At 42.8% G+C, this 23,210-nt stretch overlaps 1 protein-coding gene across 1 annotated transcript in view; it reads right to left on the reverse strand.

The window, feature by feature from the left end:
- LOC143982388 (uromodulin-like) overlaps positions 1-23,210 on the reverse strand; it is a 47,786-nt gene that overhangs the window by 20,349 nt on the left and 4,227 nt on the right. Inside the window, exons 3-6 of the mRNA XM_077481056.1 lie at positions 20,482-20,553; positions 17,472-17,689; positions 9,053-9,207; positions 5,280-5,528 (exon numbers count right to left, since the gene is read on the reverse strand). Coding sequence (XP_077337182.1) covers positions 5,280-5,528; positions 9,053-9,207; positions 17,472-17,689; positions 20,482-20,553 — 694 coding nt within the window. The remainder of the gene's footprint in view (positions 1-5,279; positions 5,529-9,052; positions 9,208-17,471; positions 17,690-20,481; positions 20,554-23,210) is intronic.

Consider the following 23,210-nt stretch of genomic DNA (forward strand, 5'->3'; position numbering starts at 1 on the left):
GATCACTTCGTACTTCCCCTAGCGGTTTCAAAGAGCAGCAAGTAAGCTCCAGCGTAGACATCCACTTTTACAGAATCGGTAACAGCGGGTCCCCAGACAATGTCATTGAATAGCTAGGCAGGTAGGAGTCTGCCTGCTTCACCCAGTACAGCCACAATCCTCAGGTGGAAATAAGCTCAGGCATCTGTTAAACTCACTCAGTGATCAAACTCAATCGATAAAGAGCAATTCCCTACCAGTATGTTTTTGCCCCCTTATTTTGGTATACCGTACGTTAGACCAGGGCACACCCTCAGGTCTATTTCAAGTGGTAAGTTTATGTTAACCCTGTTTGTCATCGTTATACGTATCGGACATAGGGCTCTGAACCACAAGTTGAAAGTCCAGTATGGTGGCCTGTATTTATGGGAGGAGCCCGGAGAAGTAATTGATCAGCCCGTTCAGCTGTGTTCCTTATCAGCCAGTACGGTGGCCGGAATTTATGGGAGGAGCCCGGAGGGGTATTTAATCAGCCCATTCTGCTGTGTTCCTTGTCGGTTCCTGTGTGCAATACCCATCCTCCGATCCCCTTTTTAGGGCATTTCTCAAGGCATCATACTCCTCACAGAGTACTCATTTCACTTCATTTCATGTTCATTTCATTTAATCCTCATTTCTTATCTAGGGTATGCCCCCTTATTTTGGTATACCGTACGTTAGACCAGGGCACACCCTCAGGTCTATTTCAAGTGGTAAGTTTATGTTAACCCTGTTTGTCATCGTTATACGTATCGGACATAGGGCTCTGAACCATAAATATATATATATATATGAACTCTGTAATAATATAACATTTCCATGAGTATACCATGTAAAGGTTGCATAATATCTCAAGGAAATGCCTTGCAGTGTATTTGACATTTACCAGTCACAGTGGTGAATCATTCGCTGTATATTAACCAGTTGCCGACCGCCGCACGCCGATGTACGTCGGTACAATGGCACGGGCAGGCATAAGGACATACATGTACGTCCCTTGCCTCCCGCGGGTCGGGGGCCCGATCGGGCCCCCGCCCGGTGCCTGCGGCGGTCGGTATTCGTTCGGGAGCGATCCCGGACGAGGGGACGGCCATTCATTCATGGCCACCCCCTCGCGATCGCTCCCGACGAATAGAAATCCTCGGTGACATCACTTCCTCTCCTGTAATGTAAACACAGGAGAGGAAGTGATGTATTCTCTTCTCCGTGTCGGTATTTTTCGTTCCGACACGGAGGAGAGCGGATCAGTAAGTTGCACCAACACTCTACACACACAGTAGAACATGCCAGGCACACTCACACCCCCCCTTTACCCCCCGATCACCCCCCCAATTACCCCTGCCCCCCAGTCACAGTGACACCAATGTCATTTTTAATTTTTTTTTTATTTTTTTTGCATTGGTGTCATTTGTGACTGTAATAACTGTTAGGGCAGTTAGAGTTAGCCCCCTTTAGTTCTAATGTACCCCCCTAACCCCCCCAATAAAGGTTTAACCCCGTGATCACCCCCCGTCGCCAGTGTCACTAAGGCTGGGTTCACATTGCAGCGGTTTATGAGAACGAATGTGATTCGCACCGCACTGCAGTGCAAATCACATCCGATCTCTGTGCGATTCGAGTTCAGCCATTCGCCGCACCCGCCGCACCCGCCACACCCGCCGCACCCGCCGCAAATTCGCACGGGACCCTTTTTTTGGCCCGCAGCAGAATCGGATCGCATGGGTGTTCACACCATGCGATCCGAGTTTGCAGATCGCACTGCGATATGCGAACTGATCTGGGGGTGTCAGTAACATTTCACTGACACTCCCAGCAGTTCGCATAGGGCAGTGTGAACTGCCGCCGGGAGGCATGCGATGCGGGAACCCGCCGCGGATTCGCGGCATTTCCGCATCGCTCCAGTGTGAACCCAGCCTAATAAGCGATCATTTTTCTGATCGCCGTATTAGTGTCACAGGTGACGCTAGTTAGGCAGGTAGGTATTTAGGTTCGCCGCAGCTTTTTATAGCGCCAGGGACCCCCATATACTACCGCATAAAGCCCCCTGATTGCCCCCTAGTTAACCCTTTCACCAGTGATCACCATATAACTGTTACAGGTGACGCTGGTTGGTTAGTTATTTTTTTATAGTTTCAGGGCACCCGCCATTTATTACCTAATAAAGGTTTAACCCCCTGATCACCCGGCGGGTGTCATTTGTGACTAATAACTGTTAGGGCAGTTAGGGTTAGCCCCCTTTAGTTCTAAGGTACCCCCCTAACCCCCCCAATAAAGGTTTAACCCCGTGATCACCCCCCGTCGCCAGTGTCACTAAGGCTGGGTTCACATTGCAGCGGTTTATGAGAACGGATGTGATTCGCACCGCACTGCAGTGCAAATCACATCCGATCTCTGTGCGATTCGAGTTCAGCCATTCGCCGCACCCGCCGCACCCGCCGCAAATTCGCACGGGACCCTTTTTTTGGCCCGCAGCAGAATCGGATCGCATGGGTGTTCACACCATGCGATCCGAGTTTGCAGATCGCACTGCGATATGCGAACTGATCTGGGGGTGTCAGTAACATTTCACTGACACTCCTAGCAGTTCGCATAGGGCAGTGTGAACTGCCGCCGGGAGGCATGCGATGCGGGAACCCGCCGCGCATTCGTGGCGTTCCCGCATCGCTCCAGTGTGAACCCAGCCTAATAAGCGATCGTTTTTCTGATCGCTGTATTAGTGTCACAGGTGACGCTAGTTAGGCAGGTAGGTATTTAGGTTCGCTGCAGCTTTTTATAGCGCCAGGGACCCCCATATACTACCGCATAAAGCCCCCTAATTGCCCCCTAGTTAACCCTTTCACCAGTGATCACCATATAACTGTTACAGGTGACGCTGGTTGGTTAGTTATTTTTTTATAGTTTCAGGGCACCCGCCATTTATTACCTAGTCTCACTAGTGTACCCCTAAATTTAGGGGTGTCTACTTTCCAAAATGGGGTCATTTGGGGGGGGGGTTTGTGCCATCTTGGCATTTTATGGCCTTCAAAACTGTAACGCCCTTAGAAAGCCTGAAGGCGGTGCTTGGTTTTCGGGGCCCCGTACGCGGCTAGGCTCCCAAAAAGTCCCACATATGTGGTATCCCCATACTCAGGAGAAGCAGCAGAATTTATTTTGGGGTGTCATTTCACATATGCCCATGGCATGCGTGAGCAATATATCATTTAGTGCCAACTTTGTGAAAAAAAAAAAAAAAAAAAAAAAAAGTTTGTAATTTTCCCGCAACTTGTGGCAAAATATAAAATATTCCATGGACTCAACATGCCTCTCAGCAAATAGCTTGGGGTGTCTACTTTCTAAAATGGGGTCATTTGTGGGGGTTTTGTGCCATCTTGGCATTTTATGGCCTTCAAAACTGTAATAGGTAGTGAGAAGTGAACTCAAAAATTTACGCCCTTAGAAAGCCTGAAGGCGGTGCTTGGTTTTCGGGGCCCCGTACGCGGCTAGGCTCCCAAAAAGTCCCACATATGTGGTATCCCCGTACTCAGGAGAAGCAGCAGAATTTATTTTGGGGTGTCATTTCACATATGCCCATGGCATGCATGAGCAATATATCATTTAGTGACAACTTTGTTAAAAAAAAAAAAAAAAAAAAAAGTTTGTAATTTTCCCGCAACTTGTGGCAAAATATAAAATATTCCATGAACTCAACATGCCTCTCAGCAAATAGCTTGGGGTGTCTACTTTCTAAAATGGGGTCATTTGTGGGGGTTTTGTGCCATCTTGGCATTTTATGGCCTTCAAAACTGTAATAGGTAGTGAGAAGTGAACTCAAAAATTCACGCCCTTAGAAAGCCTGAAGGCGGTGCTTGGTTTTCGGGGCCCCGTACGCGGCTAGGCTCCCAAAAAGTCCCACATATGTGGTATCCCCATACTCAGGAGAAGCAGCAGAATTTATTTTGGGGTGTCATTTCACATACGCCCATAGCATGTGTGAGCAATATATCATTTAGTGACAACTTTGTGTAAAAAAAAAAAAAAATTTTTTTTTTTGTCATTATTCAATCGCTTGAGGCAAAAAAATAAAATATTCAATGGGCTCAACATGCCTCTTATCAATTTCCTTAGGGGGTCTACTTTCCAAAATGGGGTCATTTGGGGGGGTTTTGTACTGCCCTGCCATTTTAGCACCTCAAGAAATGAGATAGGCAGTCGTAAACTAAAAGCTGCGTAAATTCCAGAAAACGTACCTTAGTTTGTAGATGTGACAACTTTTGCGCAAACCAATAAATATACAATTATTGACTTTTTTTTTACCAAAGACATGTGGCTGAATACATTTTGGCCTAAATGTATGACTAAAATTGAGTTTATTGGATTTTTCTAATAACAAAAAGTAGAAAATATCATTTTTTTTCAAAATTTGCGGTCTTTTTACGTTTATATCGCAAAAAATAAAAATCGCAGAGGCAATCAAATACCATCAAAAGAAAGCTCTATTTGTGGGAAGAAAAGGACGCAAATTTTGTTTGGGTACAACATTGCATGACCGCGCAATTACCAGTTAAAGCAGCGCAGTGCCAAAGTGTAAAAAGACCTCTGGTCATTTACCAGCAAAATGGTCCGGTCTGAAAGTGGTTAAAACATATTTACCAGGAAGATCCATGTGCAGTGAATGTTTGATGAATGCCACTTTTGCTGTGTTGGAAGTATGCACATTTAGCTTTTTTAATGCTTAAATATACTGTATGTTACTATTTTAATTTGAATGTAGCTTTCTTTTCATAGATGACAGTTGGCACCTTCAACCCCTGAACCTACAGGAATCTAAACATCAGTATCACTCTACATGATTCTAATGCCCCATACACACGGTCGGACATTCCGACAACAAAAATTTTGGGCCAAACGGTCGCACAAAGTTGTCAGAAAATCTGATCGTTTAGAATGCGTACAACAGGACTATAAGGAGGGCAGTAGCCTATAGCTTTCATCTCGTAATTTATTCTGAGCATGCGTGGCACTTTGTCCTTCGGAATTGTCTACACACGATCGGAATTTAAATGATCGGATTTTGTTGTCAGAAAATTTTACATCCTGCTCTCAAACTTTGCATGTCGGACATTCCGACGGACACACACGATCAGATTTGCAGACACCAAGATCCGATCGCACATTTTCCGTCGGAAAGTCCGACTGTGTGTACAGGGCATTAGGCTGACTCCAGGTCAGGCATAATTTTAGCTACATGATTGTAACAAAAAATGTATAGAGTATCAACATACCCATCTGATCCTTTAGTCAGGTTATATACGTCTCCGCCGTTTTCTAGTGTAGAGGCTTGTATACTTATCACTTTAATTGAGAATGTGCTTGCTTGCAAACTTGGTATATTAAATCCCACATAAACATAACTGTCAATTGACAGATCTGAATTTGCGTCAGTAATTTGTTCTGTAAATGTGTCATCTTTGTATAGAGCCATAAGTACAGTTACAGCGCCGAACACCCCAGGTATAGTTAATTGTGCAGTTCTGAAAAATATAGAAATAGGAGTCATTAAACAGCACTGCTATTTTTTTTTATACATATGTAAATACATATATAGTAGAGCACAGCTCATTATGCAATTAAAATACAGTAACAATAAACATAGTTACATAGTTAATCAGGTTGAAGAAAGACACAAGTCCATCTAGTTCAACCATTAAAAAATAAATAAATAAATACATTTAAAAAAATATATAAATAAATAAAAAATATCATACAATCCCATATAACAATCCTATATCCACAGTTGATCCAGAGGAAGGCGACCCCCCCCCCCCCACACACACACACAAAAGCAGCATCCAATTTGCTACAGCAGTTGAAAAAAAATCCTTCCTGATCCCAGAGGGGCAATCGGATTTTCCCTGGATCAACTTTACCTTTAAATTGTTAGTACCCAGTTATATTATGTACATTTAGGAAAGAATCCAGACCTTTCTTAAAGCAATCTACTGAGCTGACCAGAACCACCTCTGGAGGGAGTCTATTCCACATTTTCACAGCTCTTACTGTGAAGAAACCTTTCTGTATTTGGAGATGAAATCTCTTTTTCTCTAAATGTAAAGAGTGCCCCCTTGTTCTCAGTGCTGACCGTAAATTGAATAACTCAACACCAAGTTCACTATATGGACCACTTATATATTTATACATGGTGATCATATCCCTCCTTTATCTCCTCTTCTCAAGAGTGAATAAATTCAGTTCCTCTAATCTTTCCTCATAGCTGAGCTCCTCCATGCCTGTTATCAGTTCGGTTGCCCTTCTCTGCACTTTCTCCAGTTCCCTGATATCCTTTTGGAGAACTGGTGGTCAAAACTGAACTGCATATTCCAGATGAGGTCTTACTAATGATTTGTACAGGGGCAAAATGATATCTCTCTCTCTGGAGTCCATACCTCTCTTAATACAGGAAAGGACTTTGCTCGCTTTGGAAACCACAGCTTGGCATTGCATGCTATTTAAAGAAAAATGCCAGGTGTGGGTATTTTTTCATAGTTACTTTGATCATTGATCCAGATTGGACTAGTGTAACTTGTGTGTGTCTTAAACTGGATGGACTTTTGCCTTTGCCTTTTTTCAAACAGATTAACTATGTACCTATGTATGTAACTATGTATACCATACTTGTGGGATACCATACCTGTAGGATCACTCAAGAACAGTTATTCTCAACAAGGTCTCCACTGAATTTTAAGGTTCTTCCAGAGGTTGCTAGGTTCCTTTATCTGTGGCTGATTGACCTGATTGACCACCATTTGATGGTGCGTACATACAGGGCCGTCTTTAATATTGATTGGACCCTAGGCAAACATTTCCCCCCCCCCCCCCCCCCTCTGCAATTTCATGCTCTAATTGCTCTGAGACATACAATAAATAGCAGCTAGACTTAAAATCAGTTTACTGTATCAGATCAGGCAGCAAAAGTGATTGGTTGCCAGCGGTTAGAACATATCATTACTGCATACTGACTGGTTGCAGCACACATTACGGCTCACTGATTAGTTGCTAGAGGATTACTCTAAATGATTTCTGGTTGCTAATTGGTTGCTAGAGATTACTGTACAGTATTACTGCTCACTGATTGGTTGCTAGAGGTTACAGCACATCATCTGCTCACTGCAGAGGGGCATGATCTACATATGAATGCCGCCTTTATTTACATATTAATACCGTCGGCCGCAGCTATTTACTTATGAATGCTGTCGCTATTTACATATGAATGTCGTCGCTATTTACATATGAATGTCGTCGTTATTTACATCATATGAATGACGGTTATTTACATGTAAACACAGGGTCTGCAGGTGAGCCATCTGCACACAACAATAAGGCAGAGCTGGGCAGCATTAGTACCAGCACACTGAGATATTGGGACACAGCACAGGACAAAAATTTCAAAGGACAAGGGAATTTAAACTAGGATAGTTGGCAAGTATGGGGCATTTGCTTTGGGCCCCAAAACAATGACAGGGCCCAGGGCAGCTGTCCCTTTTGCCCTGCCTTAAAGACGGCCCTGCGTACATAGCTCTGAGGCCAATGCCAAACAGTAGAGCCAGCTTCATAACATGAAAAATCTTTTTAGCTGTCTGTAAGGGTGTTGTTATGACCACTTCTATAAGGGGGCCGCCTTTTCTCTAACCATCAATGTAAGGGCCATTTTTCCCACTTAGCTCTAGTGAATTGGTTTGATCAGGGGTTCCATAATTTAACAATTTGATTTCAAGGATAAAAAGGTTGAGAAAGGCTGATCTAGAAGCTGGAAATCACTGTAGTAGGCACTTCAACTCCAGTGATCTCCATTAGCTTCCAGGTCTCGTGCTAATCTGCTATCCTGCTACATTGTGAACATAGGAGGTAGAGAGTATGATGTCACTGGCCCACCTTTCTATTTTGTCCAATCAAGGAATGCTTTGCATTTATTGAGAAAAGGAACCCATGCCAAGTGGCTGATCTCCTGTGTTCACAGTACAGCAAAGCAGCTGCTCAGTCTGGGACCCAAGAACTAGTGGAGAATACTGGAGTAGCTGTGTCTGTTTGCGATCCCTTGTTACAACCACCCTGCTGGGTAATCTTGCTCTGCTGGCATTCCAGGCTACCTAGATCCAGATATCTTCAGTATAACCAGGTCTCAAAAGCCAGAAATATCTGATATTAAAATCATGACTTCCAACACACTGATTTCCAGCTTCAAGGGGGATCCAACTGGTATGGTTTATGCAATGTTACATTGGTCCAAGCTGTAAAAAATATTGATACTTGGAAATCTTCTTTATAAATTTAGATTGGATTGTACCATATGTTTTATCTCTAGTAAAGAATACGGACAAACAGAAGTAAAATATTGCTCAGAAGAAACACAAAATTCTGTTTATTTTGTGCAGTGGCCATAATGTGGTACTTTAAAAAAAAAAAAAATTAAATAAAAATAAAACACTACGACCACTAGGTGGAGCTGACAACTGTAGGAGATAATTGTATTACAAATAAACAATACAGCTGTTGTGGTGTTCATGCTAATACATTAGACATTAGCTGACTTTATCTCTAGCCATAATGTAATGGATAGCCCATACCTCCCAGCTTGTTGAGATTCAGCAGAAAGTAGGCAAAGGAAAGACTGGTTAAGCCTACGTGTTTTTTTTTCAACACTTTTCTTTTATACTACTCTTTCCAGGAAACAGATGCAATAATGTATTGTAGAGTCTCGCATAAGTACAATATAAATTTTTTTATAACAGATAATATATCAGACCAAAAAAGAGGAAAAAATGAATAAGAAAGAGGGGCTGAGAGATTTGGTTCCAAAGGAGGGAAAACCCCTTCAAGGAGGGACAGTTATGACAGAAGTCCCTAAGTGTTCTTATATTTGATTATGCAAAATTATAATGATTGCATTTTATTTTCTGCCAATAGAGCTACTCCAGATTTGGTTTATTGAACATTCTCTGATTGTATTCACACCATTATCTTGAGATCACTGTAACAATGCCATGTGGATAATACTCACGTGAGTTTTGGCTGGAGGGTGTTATTTAGACTAATGGTATAATTCAAGGGAAACGTGCAGCTAACGGTCACAGAAACATTGTTTCTAGTTATTATATGTGAGGATGTTGTGTAAATCTTCAGTACATTGGAAAAAGTCACATAACTTTCATTGATCTGTAAAAAGAGATATATTTAATTCTGTTAAACATCTGCATCACCATACATTCTAAACAACTGTATGCAAATGTATTATTATCCTCTTGGGTAAGGCTTTCAGCTGATGGTTTTATTAAAGATAGATGCTAAGTACATTTTAAAGAACTATTAAACCCCATTTTTTTTTATATATATATTGCAGCTTAACATAAATGTCAGGGCTGCATTCGTTTCCTTTTTTAAACACTTTCTTTTATTTTTACCTGGTGATCTGGCAGGTAATTTGTTAGTGTATGTAAATCTGCTAATACACCCCCTTCCTCCAGACTGACAATGCTGCTGTTCAAAGGTGTCTTTGTTGCTCCTTCATCCACCCTAATACAGAATGTGTGTTACTGGCCAGATTACCAGGTTAAAACAGAGAGGGAAAAAAAAAAAAAAAAAAACGAATGCAGCCACCACATCTAAAGATTAATAGGTTGCAATTTATAAAATTATTGGTTTTGGTTTAATATCATTTTAATTGTAGTTATTCTATAAAAGAAAGGTGATGGAAAAGTAGGTTTCTCCTGTCATGCCATAGGATAATGGGTAAAGGGTTAGGTTAGTGTTACTTTAACCACTTACAGACCGGACCATTTTGCTGGTCAAAGACCAGACCACTTTTTGCGATTCGGCACTGCGTCGCTTTAACTGACAATTGCGCGGTCGTGTGACGTGGCTCCCAAACAAAATTGACATCTTTTTTTCCCCCACAAATAGAGCTTTCTTTTGGTGGTATTTGATCACCCCTGCGGTTTTTATTTTTTGCGCTATAAACAAAAATAGAGCGACAATTTTGAAAAAAACACATTATTTTTTACTTTTTGTTATAATAAATATTCCCCAAAAATATATAAAAAAACATTTTTTTCCCTCAGTTTAGGCCGATATGTATTCTTCTACATATTTGTGGTAAAAAAAATCGCAATAAGCGATTATTGATTGGTTTGCGCAAAAGTTATAGCGTTTACAAAATAGGGATAGTTTTATAGCATTTTTATTAATAATTTTTTTTTTTTTTTTACTAGTAATGGCGGCGATCAGCGATTTTTATTGTGACTGCGACATTGTGGGGGACTCATCGGCCATTTTTGACACATTTTTGGGACCATTGTCATTTATACATTAATATAAATGCAGTGATTCCTGTGTAAATGACACTGGCAGTGAAGGGGTTAACCAGTGGGTGGCAGTGTAGGGGTTAAGTGTTCCTAGGGGTGTGTTTCTAACTGTGGGGGGGTTGGGCTTTCATTTAGTGAACACTGATCTCTGCTCCAATCACATGGAGCAGAGATCAGCATCACTAGTTGCTAGGCAGAATGGAGAAATGCTGTTTACACTGCATTTCCTCCATTCAGCCATTCCGTGAGGCGATCGCGGGGATACCCACGGCAATCGAGTCCGCGGGTCCCGCGACCGGACTCACGGGGGTCCCGACCAGCGCGGGAGCGCGCCGCCGGCGGCGCGCTCCCGATGGCAGGGCGGCATTGAAGATTGGACGTACATGTACGCCAATATGCCTGCCCGTGCCATTCTGTCGACGTACATCGTCGTGCGCTGGTCGGGAACCGGTTAACCTCTTCCTGACTGTGTAAGACATATATGCAGGAGCAGGATATGTGGGCTTTAATGCACATATTGTCAAGAACCATAAACCAGGCGGAGACAGAAAGTGCAGTTGAAATTACAACTTTAACCGTTTGCCGACCAGCCGCCGTCATTTTACTGTGACAGGTCGGCATGATCCCGCGAGCCGCCATAGCTGTACATCCTCTGGTGGTACCGGGATGGCAGGCGCATGCGCCCGCTGCACTGTGGAAGTGCCGATGCTCGTGGCCAACGGTTGTGATGACCGTCGGCCATAAGCGATGGCGGGCATGAGAGGCAGAACACGGAAGTGTGTGTAAACACACAAATCCCTATTCTGCTCTGTGAGGAGTGACAGATTGTGTGTTCCTAATAGCTAGGATCCACGATCCGTCACTTCCTCTAGTCAGTCCCCTCCCCCTTCAGTTAGAAACACGTAGCAGGGAGTTAACAGTTAACCCCTTGATCGCCCCCTAGTGTTAAGCCCTTCCCTGCCAGTGACATTTTTACAGCAATCAGTGCATTTTTATAGCACTGATCGCTGTATAAATGTCAATGGTCCCAAAAATGTGTCAAAAGGGTCCGATGTAACCGCCATAATGTTGCAGTCCCAATAAAAATTGCAGATCGCCGCCATTACTAGTAAAACAAATAATAATAATAATTAAAATGCTATAAATGTATCCCCTATTTTTGTAGACACTATAAATTTTGCACAAACCAATTAATATACGCCTTTTGAGTTTTTTTTACCCAAAAATTTTAGAAGAATACATATCAGCCTAAACTGAGAAAAAATTGCTTTAAAAAAAAAAAAAGGATATGTATTATACAAAAAGTACAAAATATTGTGTTTTCTTCAAAATTGTCGCATTTTTTTGTTAATAGCGCAAAAAATAAAAACCGCAGAGGCAATCTAATACCACCAAAAGAAAGCTCTATTTATGGTAAACTAAGGACCTTAATTTTGTTTGGGTGCAATGTCGCACGGCTGCACAGTTGTCAGTTAAAGCGACGCAGTGCCGAATCGCAAAAAATGGCCTGGTCATTCAACAGCCAAATCTTCTGGGACTGAAGTGGTTCAGGTCAGGAAACCAGAAGTCAGCATAGTCAGGAGCAAAAACCAGGAATAGGAATAGGAATGGAAGTCAGTCAGGCCAAGTCATACACAGGAGTTCAGGAAGGAAGCACTTAGACATCATACACCACACAAAGGCAAGGAAGAAAGGAGCTAAGCTGGTTAAATAGCAAAAAAGGGTCTGGCAGTAGGCTGGGTAACCAGGTGTGTCACTGTGATAACAATGAGTAGTTGATAATTAACCGACAGCTGTGTAGCTTCTGAGCACTGAAAGAAAAGAGCTGCTTGTTAAGTCACAGGAGCCCAGCCCTGATACATATGCTTCCATGGTAGTCTGAAGTTGTGTGCATGCTCTCAGCACACTGACTGAGTTGTCTCCAACAGCTCTAAGTCACTTCTTCTGATCAGGAGCCAGTCTTGCAATCATGTGACTGCTGTAGGAACCAGTCACAATGATCAAGTGGTTAGGAAGCCGCTCCACCTGCCAGTATCAAAGTCCATTCAAAACATCACAGGCAGCTGTTGGAAAGGGCTTAAAGCTGGACTAGGGAAACTCTAAGGCCGCGTACACACGGGCGGACTGTTGGCTCAACTTTGTCCGCTGAACAGTGTTTCAGCGGACAGTCCGCTCGTGTGTGGGGCTTCAGCGGACAGTTTCAGCGGACAGTTTGACGAACAAAGTTTTTCGGAAATTCCGAAAAACTGTCCGCTGAAACTTGGTTTGAGCGAACAGTCCGCCCGTGTGTAGGCTACTTTCGAAATAAGCAAACTGTTCCCGCTCGGAGGGAAGTCTGCTCATTTCGAGCGCGTGTGCAGGTAGGCGGGGCCCGCGACGGAGACGTCGCGGGCTCCGCCGCCTGGAATGGACTTAAAGGGGAACCCCAACGCCGAAAAAAATCGGCGTGGGGGTTCCCCCAAAGTCCACAACAGACCCTTGTCCGAGCACGCTATCCGGCCGGCCAGGAAAGGGGGGCGAGCGAGCGCGCCCCCCCTCCTGAGCCGTACCAGGCCGCGTGCCCTCAACATGGGGGGTGCCTTGGGGAAGGGGGGGCCGCGCGGCCCCCCCCACCCCAAAGCACCTTGTCCCCATGTTGATGAGGACAAGGGCCTCTTCCCGACAACCCTGGCCGTTGGTTGTCAGGGTCTGCGGGCGGGGGGCTTATCGGAATCCGGGAGCCCCCTTTAATAAGGGGGCCCCCGGATACCGGCCCCCCACCCTATGTGAATGAGTATGGGGTACAATGTACCCCTACCCATTCACCTGTAAAATAAAAGTACCCAAAAAAAAAACACAACACACGAGATAAAATATTTTATTGCACAGCTCCGGGGGTCTTCCGTCTTCGGGGGTCTTCTCGCCGGACTCCTCCGCTATCTTCTTGTAGCTCTTTTGCTAGCGGAGGAGTCCGGCTTTCTTCCTCCCCGCCGCCGGCCTCTTCTCCCGACTTCGGGGGTCTTGTCCCCCTCTTCGGTTCTTCTGCCGGGCCACCGCGCCTTCTTATAGCTCTTTTAGAGGCGGTGGCCCGGTCTTCTGTCGCCGCTGTCGCCACCGCCTTCCGTTCTTCTTCTTCTTCTTCTTCTTCTTCTTCTCCAGGAGATGTTGACACGACGCTCTCTCCGGCCGGAATGCCAGAGCCGTGCTGCGCGGCCACTTATATAGTGACAATGGGGCGGTGTCACATGGTATATATCACATGGGTTGGTCACATGGGTTGATGTCACATGGAGACTATGACATCGTAAGGGGGCGGGGTCACCATGTGACCAACCCATGTGACATATACCATGTGACACCGCCCCATTGTCACTATATAAGTGGCCGCTCAGCGCGGCTCTGGCATTCCGGCCGGAGAGAGCGACGTGTCAACATCTCCTGGAGAAGAACAAGAAGAACAAGAAGAAGAACAAGAACGGAAGGCGGCGGCGACAGCGTCGACAGCGGCGACAGAAGACCGGGCCACCGCCTGCAAAAGAGCTATAAGAAGGCGCCGTGGCCCGGCAGAAGAACCGAAGAGGGGGACAAGACCCCCGAAGTCGGGAGAAGAGGCCGGCGGCGGGGAGGAAGAAAGCCGGACTCCTCCGCTAGCAAAAGAGCTACAAGAAGATAGCGGAGGAGTCCGGCGAGAAGACCCCCGAAGACGGCAGACCCCCGGAGCTGTGCAATAAAATATTTTATCTCGTGTGTTGTGTTTTTTTTTTGGGTACTTTTATTCTACAGGTGAATGGGTAGGGGTACATTGTACCCCATACTCATTCACATAGGGTGGGGGGCCGGTATCCGGGGGCCCCCTTATTAAAGGGGGCTCCCGGATTCCGATAAGCCCCCCGCCCGCAGACCCCGACAACCAACGGCCAGGGTTGTCGGGAAGAGGCCCTTGTCCTCATCAACATGGGGACAAGGTGCTTTGGGGTGGGGGGGCCGCGCGGCCCCCCCTTCCCCAAGGCACCCCCCATGTTGAGGGCACGCGGCCTGGTACGGCTCAGGAGGGGGGGCGCGCTCGCTCGCCCCCCTTTCCTGGCCGGCCGGGTAGCGTGCTCGGACAAGGGTCTGTTGTGGACTTTGGGGGGACCCCCACGCCGATTTTTTTCGGCGTTGGGGTTCCCCTTTAAGTCCATTCCAGGCGGCGGAGCCCGCGACGTCTCCGTCGCGGGCCCCGCCTACCTGCACACGCGCTCGAAATGAGCGGACTGTTGCCTCGTGTGTGGGCGAGTCCGCTCATTTCAAAAGTTGCGCGGACTTAGTACGACGAACAAAGTTTGCCGTATTTGTCCGCTCAAAAAGTGCCGTGTGTGGGCGTGTTCGTTCATTCAAAAGTTTGAGCGGACTGTTTGACGAACTTAGTTTCGGCAGACAGTCCCCGCGTGTGTACGCCGCCTAATGCAATAGAAGAGCCTGAGCTATTGTAATCCTCTCTCAATAATTAAGACCTGTGTCTAGTTAAGCAATATGTTGGCCTCTCTGAATGGACCATTTTGGATACTTTCTTTGTTTCAATCTCATCATAATGTTTTTATATTCAGAGAGATAATTGGCCTCTGTAGAATAGTTCCTCCCCACTCCAATAAATTCCCTTGAAATGGAATTGATCTTTTGGTGCGCATAGGCTGGCAACTACTCACTAGTAAGGTACTGTAGTGTTACCTGCACAAGGCTTCCTGTAAGTTTTAGTAATAATAGACCCAGTTTCATAATCACCCTGTATAGTAACATCCAAAAAAAGTGAAAGTGGTCCCACCTAACTCGCAGGTGAATTTAGGGTTGAATTCATTATTGTTAGCATAATGCAAAAACTGTTGTAATGCCTAGAAAATTGGGAAACAGACCTCCACCGTAATTTCACTGCGTCCCAAAAACAAAATATGATCAGATTCTCCCTTAAATCATTGCTGTGCACTAAAGTACAGGAAACTAATTTCAAAATACTAGCGAGATGGTACCTAACACCCATTAGATTACATATCATCTTCCCTGACACGTCAGACTATTGCTGGCGATGCCAGAGGGACAAAGGGACAACCTTACCCATTTTCTGGGCCTGCCCTAAACAGATTTATGGATGGCTGTCCGAACTATCTTTCAAAAATTCACAGATCCCTAATGACGCAGCATTCTTTCTGCTACATATATCAACTATCCCCACTAGAATCTATAAAAAGTCCATCCTACGCCACTTGCTAAACGCTGCTAAATCCTGCATCCCTCTGCTCTGGAAACTGTGTCCACGACCACTTCGACTTGGCTAAAGAAAGTAGAAGAAATAAATAACATGGAGGACTTGATCCTGACAGCACAAAACAGGCGCAAGACCTACATGAAAACCTGGAGTCTTTGGCATTTGTTCATATTCTCGGATGAGACATAAGCCTCTAAATAACACCAAGTAATTAAATGACTTTGCTGACCTGCAGGTATGGAGGAAACCTGGCCCCCATGGATGCTCTACATAGTTGTAGGTAAAAAGTACCATCAAATAAATAGAAATGATGGGGTAAAATAGAAATCAGTGCAAAGTAACAAAAATTCTTGAAGATTTTTGGAGTATGTTTTGTATTTACCTAGATGCAATTTGAGAGCCTCTATAGCTAATGTGTGTGGTATTGATGAGTATAAAGCTGAAACATCCACTGAAAGCCAAAAGAAGTCCTGCTGCTAGTAAACATCCTACAGTTAAGATAACACCATACCAGTATCTCTCAAATAGCTAGGTAGTCGTAGTACTAAAGGTTGCAAATGTAAGTCAGCCCACTCCATCAGAGGCTGTCAGAAGTGAGGTAATACCAGCAAGTATGGGGTGCCTCTGAACAAGGACACCCAATTTATGGATTTTAGGTAAATTATAAAAAACCGGAGTAACTGGTTCTGACACCAGTAAACACTCAGCTGTTTTAGAACTAGTTAACTCCCTTATGTTTCCCGAGATCAATTGAGGTAGCGAACTGAGACTGAAAAGAAGCAGCAGGTTTTTGTTTTAAAGCATGATACGTTTTCATACCTCTTTGTTGTCTGATCACTTCCATCCTGTATATATATTTTTTCCTGTTTATTCCCCAGTCTATCTTTAAATGTTTACTATTTTTTTTTCCTCCCCCCGTTTACGTATGCATTTTTTTATCTTTATATATTGTGTATTATTATTTAACAAAGTTAGCCATGATGAAGGCCTAGTGGCTGAACCGCGTTGACTTTCACTGTGGTTTTTATGTACTGTTCCTTATATATACAGGATTTTCATTTGTGGATTCAAACAAAGTCCTGGCTATTCTAAATAATGAAGCTTGTGTTGGGCTTACAGCCTGAGCACTGTTGCATCTCAACAAGTGCATTGTGGAGTGGAGGTAGGTAGAAGTGCTGTTTGTTTGTCTCAGAAGTGAATGAAATATCTGCACATGTTTGAGTTTCAGCAGGACAGCAGTAGATAGGACTAATAAGCAATAAGTCTTACCTAAATCCTTGCAACATTTATCTTTCCCACCAGGAAAGTATTATTTTGATCTCACCAAAAGTTACACTAATGCGTCAATTTATAAAGCAAGAAATGTAACATAATCAAACATTCACTTTAGGAGAATACATCCTTTGTCATTTTAAACATGTGCACTAGGAAGATATACCTGCAGTCAATGTTAGAGAAATGTCACATCACATTTACTGTTTTAGAAATATACCCCCTAAGCGGAAAGCTGGCCATTGATGGTTTTTTTTTGTTTTGTTCAGCCAGAGGGCAGATTTCTTCATTCACTCAAGCAAAGTGGATGGAGGAATCTTTCCCCACAAGAACACACTGCTGTCAGAATACATTGATCAGCGGTTTCAACCAATTGGCTGCAGATGCTGATCAACAAATTAAAGATTAACTTCTGTTGAGCAGGGATAGGCACAAACTGATTCAAATTTGGACAGTCCCTGTTGAACCGTCATCATTTTGATCAGTCTATAGCCAGCTTTAGGGTAAAGTTAAAGGTTAGGAATAACCTACAGCAAATTATAAAATGCTAGTCTTCCAACACCAATATCTAACATAGCATACATTTCTTATTAGTGTTTAATGTTAACTCAAGTTCGAATTCTACTTACTGTTATATTGTTGCCACATTTCCCAAAAGCCAGAGGATTATGAAAAGCTAGTTGAGGTTCATTATTCACGGACACATTAAAGTTGTTACATTCACTTCCAGTATTATAATTCAGTTCCAGATTGTAGATATTAAAATTGTTCTTTTGCAGTTGACACTTAGAAATGTATATGTCCATTTTTCCACTAGAGCACTCAACTGTTACATTTGCAGGGACCACTAAATTATATAAAAAAAGAAAAAAAATGACAGTGGGGCATTTTAACCATAACATAATAAAAATTGCCAAATGCTAGTATGATAGTAGTAGCTAGTAGTAATAAAATTAATAGCTAGTAGTAGATAAATAATAGCTAGTGATAGCTAGTAGTAGATAAATTAATAATAAACACAATAGGGGAAATTAACTAAAATTGGAGCAGCTACGCATATTAATCAATCAGCTTCTACTTTCAGCTTGTTCAGTTAGATTTTTAAAATAAAAGCTAGACGTTGATTAGTTGCCATTCACAGCTGCTTCAGTCTTAGTAAATTCCCTTCAATGCCATACAGGTAATGGAAATGCTCACCCCCTGCCAGTGGGTTATGTTTACAATAGACATTTGCTGTTAGTTTCGTTCTGCATTAAAATTCAAATGAATTTTAGTTTTTTTTTCAAAATTCAGAATTAGAATAGTACCATATTTAACTGGATTCGAAAAAACGAAAAAAAACATTCGGACGAAATTTTAATTCAAATAGTTTTTCGAATACTTTTCAAATTCGAAAACGTTTCAAATTCGAATAGTTTTCCAATTTTATAAGAGAATAAAATAGAATAGAAAATAAAGGATTTTTTTTCTATTCTATTACTTTATTTTCTATTCAATTTTATTCTCTTTGGAAATTGGTAAACTATTTGAATTCGAAAACTATTTGAGCCCTTTTCCAATCAATCCAAATTAAAAAAAATTAGAATTGATTTGAAAACGAATACACAAAACAAATTCCAAAAACAAATTAAACAAATGAGTAGACATGGGAATAGTCAGAGCAGAGGACATGGGAATGGTTGAAGCAGAGGATATGGGAATAGTCGGAGCAGAGGACATGGGAATGGTCAGAGCAGAGGACATGGGAATGATCGGAGCAGAGGACATGGGAATGGTTGGAGCAGAGGACATGGGAATGGTTGGAGCAGAGGACATGGGAATGGTTGGATCAGAGGACATGGGAATGGTTGGAGCAGAGAACATGGGAATGGTCAGAGCAGAGGACATGGGGGTGCATTGTGGAGGGGAGAGGGGTGGTGGGAAGACAGTAGGGGCAGCAAAATGCACCTTTGCCTGTGTACAGAAAAATCCTTGCACTGGCCCTCGTTACAGCTTTCAAGCAGTTGTTAATAGTATTACAGTTTGTCCCAATTGACCATCACTTCATGTAAATTTGATGAAACATATAAATAAAAGAATGCAAATTGGACCTGCCCTCTAATCATCCCCTATTAGCGAATGGTACATTCCTTACTATACTCCATCTTTGGCTCCTGGGTGCCCTTCAACCCGAAAACTTTTCTCCTCGGCCTCCCACCCTGCTCTTTTTCCGAACTGTCTAAAAAGCTCTTAGCCCAGGTGCTAACAGTGGAGAGATGCTTGTGCTTGGTGGCCCTGAAGTGTAAAAGGAGGGAACCCCCTACACTGTTTGAACTGCACTCCAGGATCAGAGATGTTAAAAGAATGGAGTACTTGACAGCCTCCCTATACAACACTCTTGAAATACACAATCGACTGTGGGGGCCGTGGGTCACACTGGAGATCCTCACAACCTGATATTCCAAGGAACTCTGACCTCGTGGGGGTCGCTTGTGCTTGGTGTCCCCGGACAGAGCAGAGCTCCTGGAGTGGTTGGTTGTCCCCCCTATCCTTTCTCTCCCACTCCCCCTTATCTGGTTCTCTCCGCTTCCTCTCCTTCTTCTGAACTTTTCTAACCTTCTCACTATGCTTTTCATCTCCTCTACATGCCCACAAGCACTTCTGCAGGGTGAACACTGCTATGCTACAGCAACTTTGAATTCTACCCAACCAACTTGATGATCTCACAGACTGTCTATGGATATATGATTTGAGTGTCCTGACCGAGCTTTATCACCGGCTCTAATGTATATTGTTAACTTGTCAGATATATGCTGTATACAACAGTGTGCTTTTTCTTACACTTTCTGTTGGAAACTTCTGAAAATTCATAAAAATCGTCAGTTTTCAAAAAAAGCATACAAATTAAAACTTAGTTTTCAAAATACAAGATTTTGGGGTATTTTTGCAGTTTCATTTGAAACAATTTGTTTTGTGAAATTTGAAGTTGAGAAATTTTGTTCGGTAATTTGCTTCATCTACCAAACCCCATGATAGAAGCGGCAACGTGTTCAGGAAAAATGCACATGAAATGGTTTTCGTCTCTAGTAACTTGCATATAATTTTAATACTTTATATTACTTATACATTACTGATTTGTCATATAATATAATGGTACATCCAGAGTTGGTTTAGTAAAATAATAGTGGCTAATCACTTAGCGTGATGAATGTTCACTCTGCAAAGAAAGTGTTTATGTCAATCAACCAATCCCATGCTATCAAAATTTTTTGGTATTTTAACCACTTCAATACCGGACACTTTAACCCCCGTCCTGCCCAGGCCAATTTTCAGCATGATCCTAGGAGGATGTACTATGACGTCCACAAGGGATGCCAGCACTCCTGCTCGGATGGCCAATTGGGGAAGTGGTTTATTTAATTTGCACATCATTGAGTATTCGAAATGAACACAGGTTCACCCTGTCTATTTTCACTGTCTCTTTCACAAACAATTGAGCACACACTATGTAAAAATTAACTTTCATTGTAAAAGTGAACCGCCTTGGTAAGTCCTTTGGTAAGTCAACCCCAATGTCCTTAAAGAAGGGGCCAATAAAGTAATTTTAAGAAAAAAATTGTAATTAAATGTGAATACGGATGCAATAGGGAAATACTGTACCTGTTATATTATATTTGGATAAGTCACAGTCACAGTTAGAGGGACCACAAGCTACTTCATCTGCACAATACACTAGAGGAGACAAGTAAAAAAACAGATAGTATTATAATGTTATATAGCTTCTGACTGTACTGATACATGTACTGTCAATTACAAACAATCAAGTTTTACTTACTATTTTACAGGTTATCTTGGTTTGTTCTTATTGCTTATACAACACAAGTTTTTGTTCGAAATTATTTTTAATTATTTTTGCTAGACCTGTTTTTTTTTTTAATGGATATCATCCACTTGCATTCCTTGCTACTAAAAACACTTTTAAAATGTAAAACCAATATAAAAGAAAATGGAATTGATTTACTAAAAGTATACTGGCTGTTCTCTTTGGAAAGTGAAAGTTCAGTGAGCTTAATGAATAATGTGAAGCTGTGATCATTTCAATCATCCAATTGTGTGCAAAATACTATTTTCTTCGCTTGCACTCGGTTGGGTTTTTTAAGTCAGCTTTTTTTAAATTAAACTAACTGAACATTTACTTTGCAAAGAAGGCAATCTTTACTTAAATCATTCCAATATATAAAATTTGGGTTACAAGTTCATCCAGATATGCAGCGGTAGAAACCAATATGATTTTTACCATTCTCAGATTTGAGAAAGATATACTGTAGTTTTCTTTGGGGCTTGCTATCCTTTGCCATGCTTTATATGTCATATAACTGGTTTCTTTCACAATTATTAATGCAGTCCCAGAACATATTGAGAGCAAATCTCAGTACTGTACTCTCCACCTTTGATCTCCAAATATACCCTAAAAGATTTTAGCGTTCATTTATCCTGTCCTAGGAAGTTAAAGCGGAGTTCCAGCCTCTGATTTTTTTTTTTTACATGTCAGCAGCAACAATTACTGTAGCTGCTGACTTTTAACATAAGGACACTTACTTGTCCAGAGATCTCACAGTGTTGCCCCCACCAAAGCCGAATTGGTTCATCAGCTCGAGTGCAGGCACCGACATTACAACTAAGAGAAACCGGCAGTGAAGCCTTTCAATTGATTAAAACCAGGTTTTCATTTTGCCTGGAACTCCACTTTAAGATAGAACTAAACCCATCAATTTAAAGGGGTTGTAACGGTTCATAAAAAAAAAAAAAATAACATACATGTTATACTTACCTCCTCTGTGCAAGGGTTTTGCACAGAGTGGTCCCGATCCTCATCTTCTGGGTCTCTGGGTGTTACAAGGTCTCAGATGTGAATGGGGAGCAGGTGTGTTCAATTTGGTGTTATCGTCTCACTCTCTCAAATTGGTCACTGAAAGTTCAACATAGCACCTCATGGCAAAGAATCTCTGAAGATCTCAAAAAAAATATTGTTGCTCTACATAAAGATGGCATAGGCTTTAAGAAGATTGTCAAGACCCTGAAACTGAGCTGTAGCATGGTGGCCAAGACCATACAGCAGTTTAACAAGACAGGTTCCACTCAGAACAGACCTCGCCATGGTTGACCAAAGAAGTTGAGTGCCCATGCTCAGCATCATATCCAGAAGTTGTCTTTGGGAAATAGACGTATCAGTGCTGCCAGCATTGCTGCAGAGGTTGAAGGGGTGGGTGTTCAGCCTTTCAGTGCTCAGACCATATGCTGAACACTGCATCAAATTGGTCTGCATGGCTGTCGTCCATGAAGGAAGCTTCATCTAAAGATGATGCATAAGAAAGCCTGCAAACAGTGTGCTGAAAACAAGCAGACTAAGGACATAGATTACTGGAACCATGTCCTGTAGTCTGATGAGACCAAGATCAACTTATTTGGTTCAGATGGTGTCAAGGGTGTGTGTGAGGAGTACAAAGACAAGTGTGTCTTGCCTACAATCAAGCATGGTGATGGGAGTGTCATGGTCTGGGGCTGGATGAGTAGGGAGCTACAGTTCAGTGAGGGAACTATGCCAACATGTACTGTGACCTACTGAAGCAGAGCATGATCCCCTCCCTTCGAAGACTGGGCCGTGGGGCAGTATTCCAACATGATAACAACCCCAAACACACCTCCAAGACGACCACTGCCTTGCTAAAGAATCTGAGAGTAAAGGTGATGATCTGGCCAAGCATGTCTTCAGACCTAAACCCTATTTGTGGGGCATCCTCAAATGGAAGGTGGAAGAGTGCAAGGTCTCTAACGCCCACCAGCTCCATGATGTCATCATGGAGGAGTGGAAAATAATGGTGGCCATAGAGAATATTTACATTTTGGGCCCAATTTGGACATTTTCACTGGGTGCACTCACTTTTGTTGCCAGTGGTTTGGACATTCATGGCTGTATGTTGAGTTATTTTGAGGGGACAGCAAATTTACACTGTTATACAGTACAAGCTGTACACTCACTACATTGTAGCCAAGTGTAATTTCTTCGGTGTTGTCACATGAAATTATATAATAAAATATTTACAAAAATGTGAGGGGTGTACTCACTGTTGTGAGATACTGCGTATATATAGTTTCTTAATTTCTTTAAATTCACAACATGTGAAGAGCGAGGCATGGCACTGGCAGCAGCCAGGTCTAAGTGAAAATGGTTCCATACTGGGAGGGAGCAGAGTTATACAAACTCTGGTAAGTTGGTTGATAGCAACCAACCACTGAGAAGACAAGGAAAGTTCCGCTGTCAACTGAATGCTGGGGGGAGGAGTCACATGGTTGGTTGCTAGACGCTTGGTGGTCCTAGCAACCAACCA

Source organism: Lithobates pipiens, unplaced genomic scaffold, assembly GCF_037356315.1.
Source record: "Lithobates pipiens isolate NorthernLeopardFrog02 unplaced genomic scaffold, aLitPip1_a1.2 Scaffold_16, whole genome shotgun sequence".
NCBI lineage: Eukaryota > Metazoa > Chordata > Amphibia > Anura > Ranidae > Lithobates > Lithobates pipiens.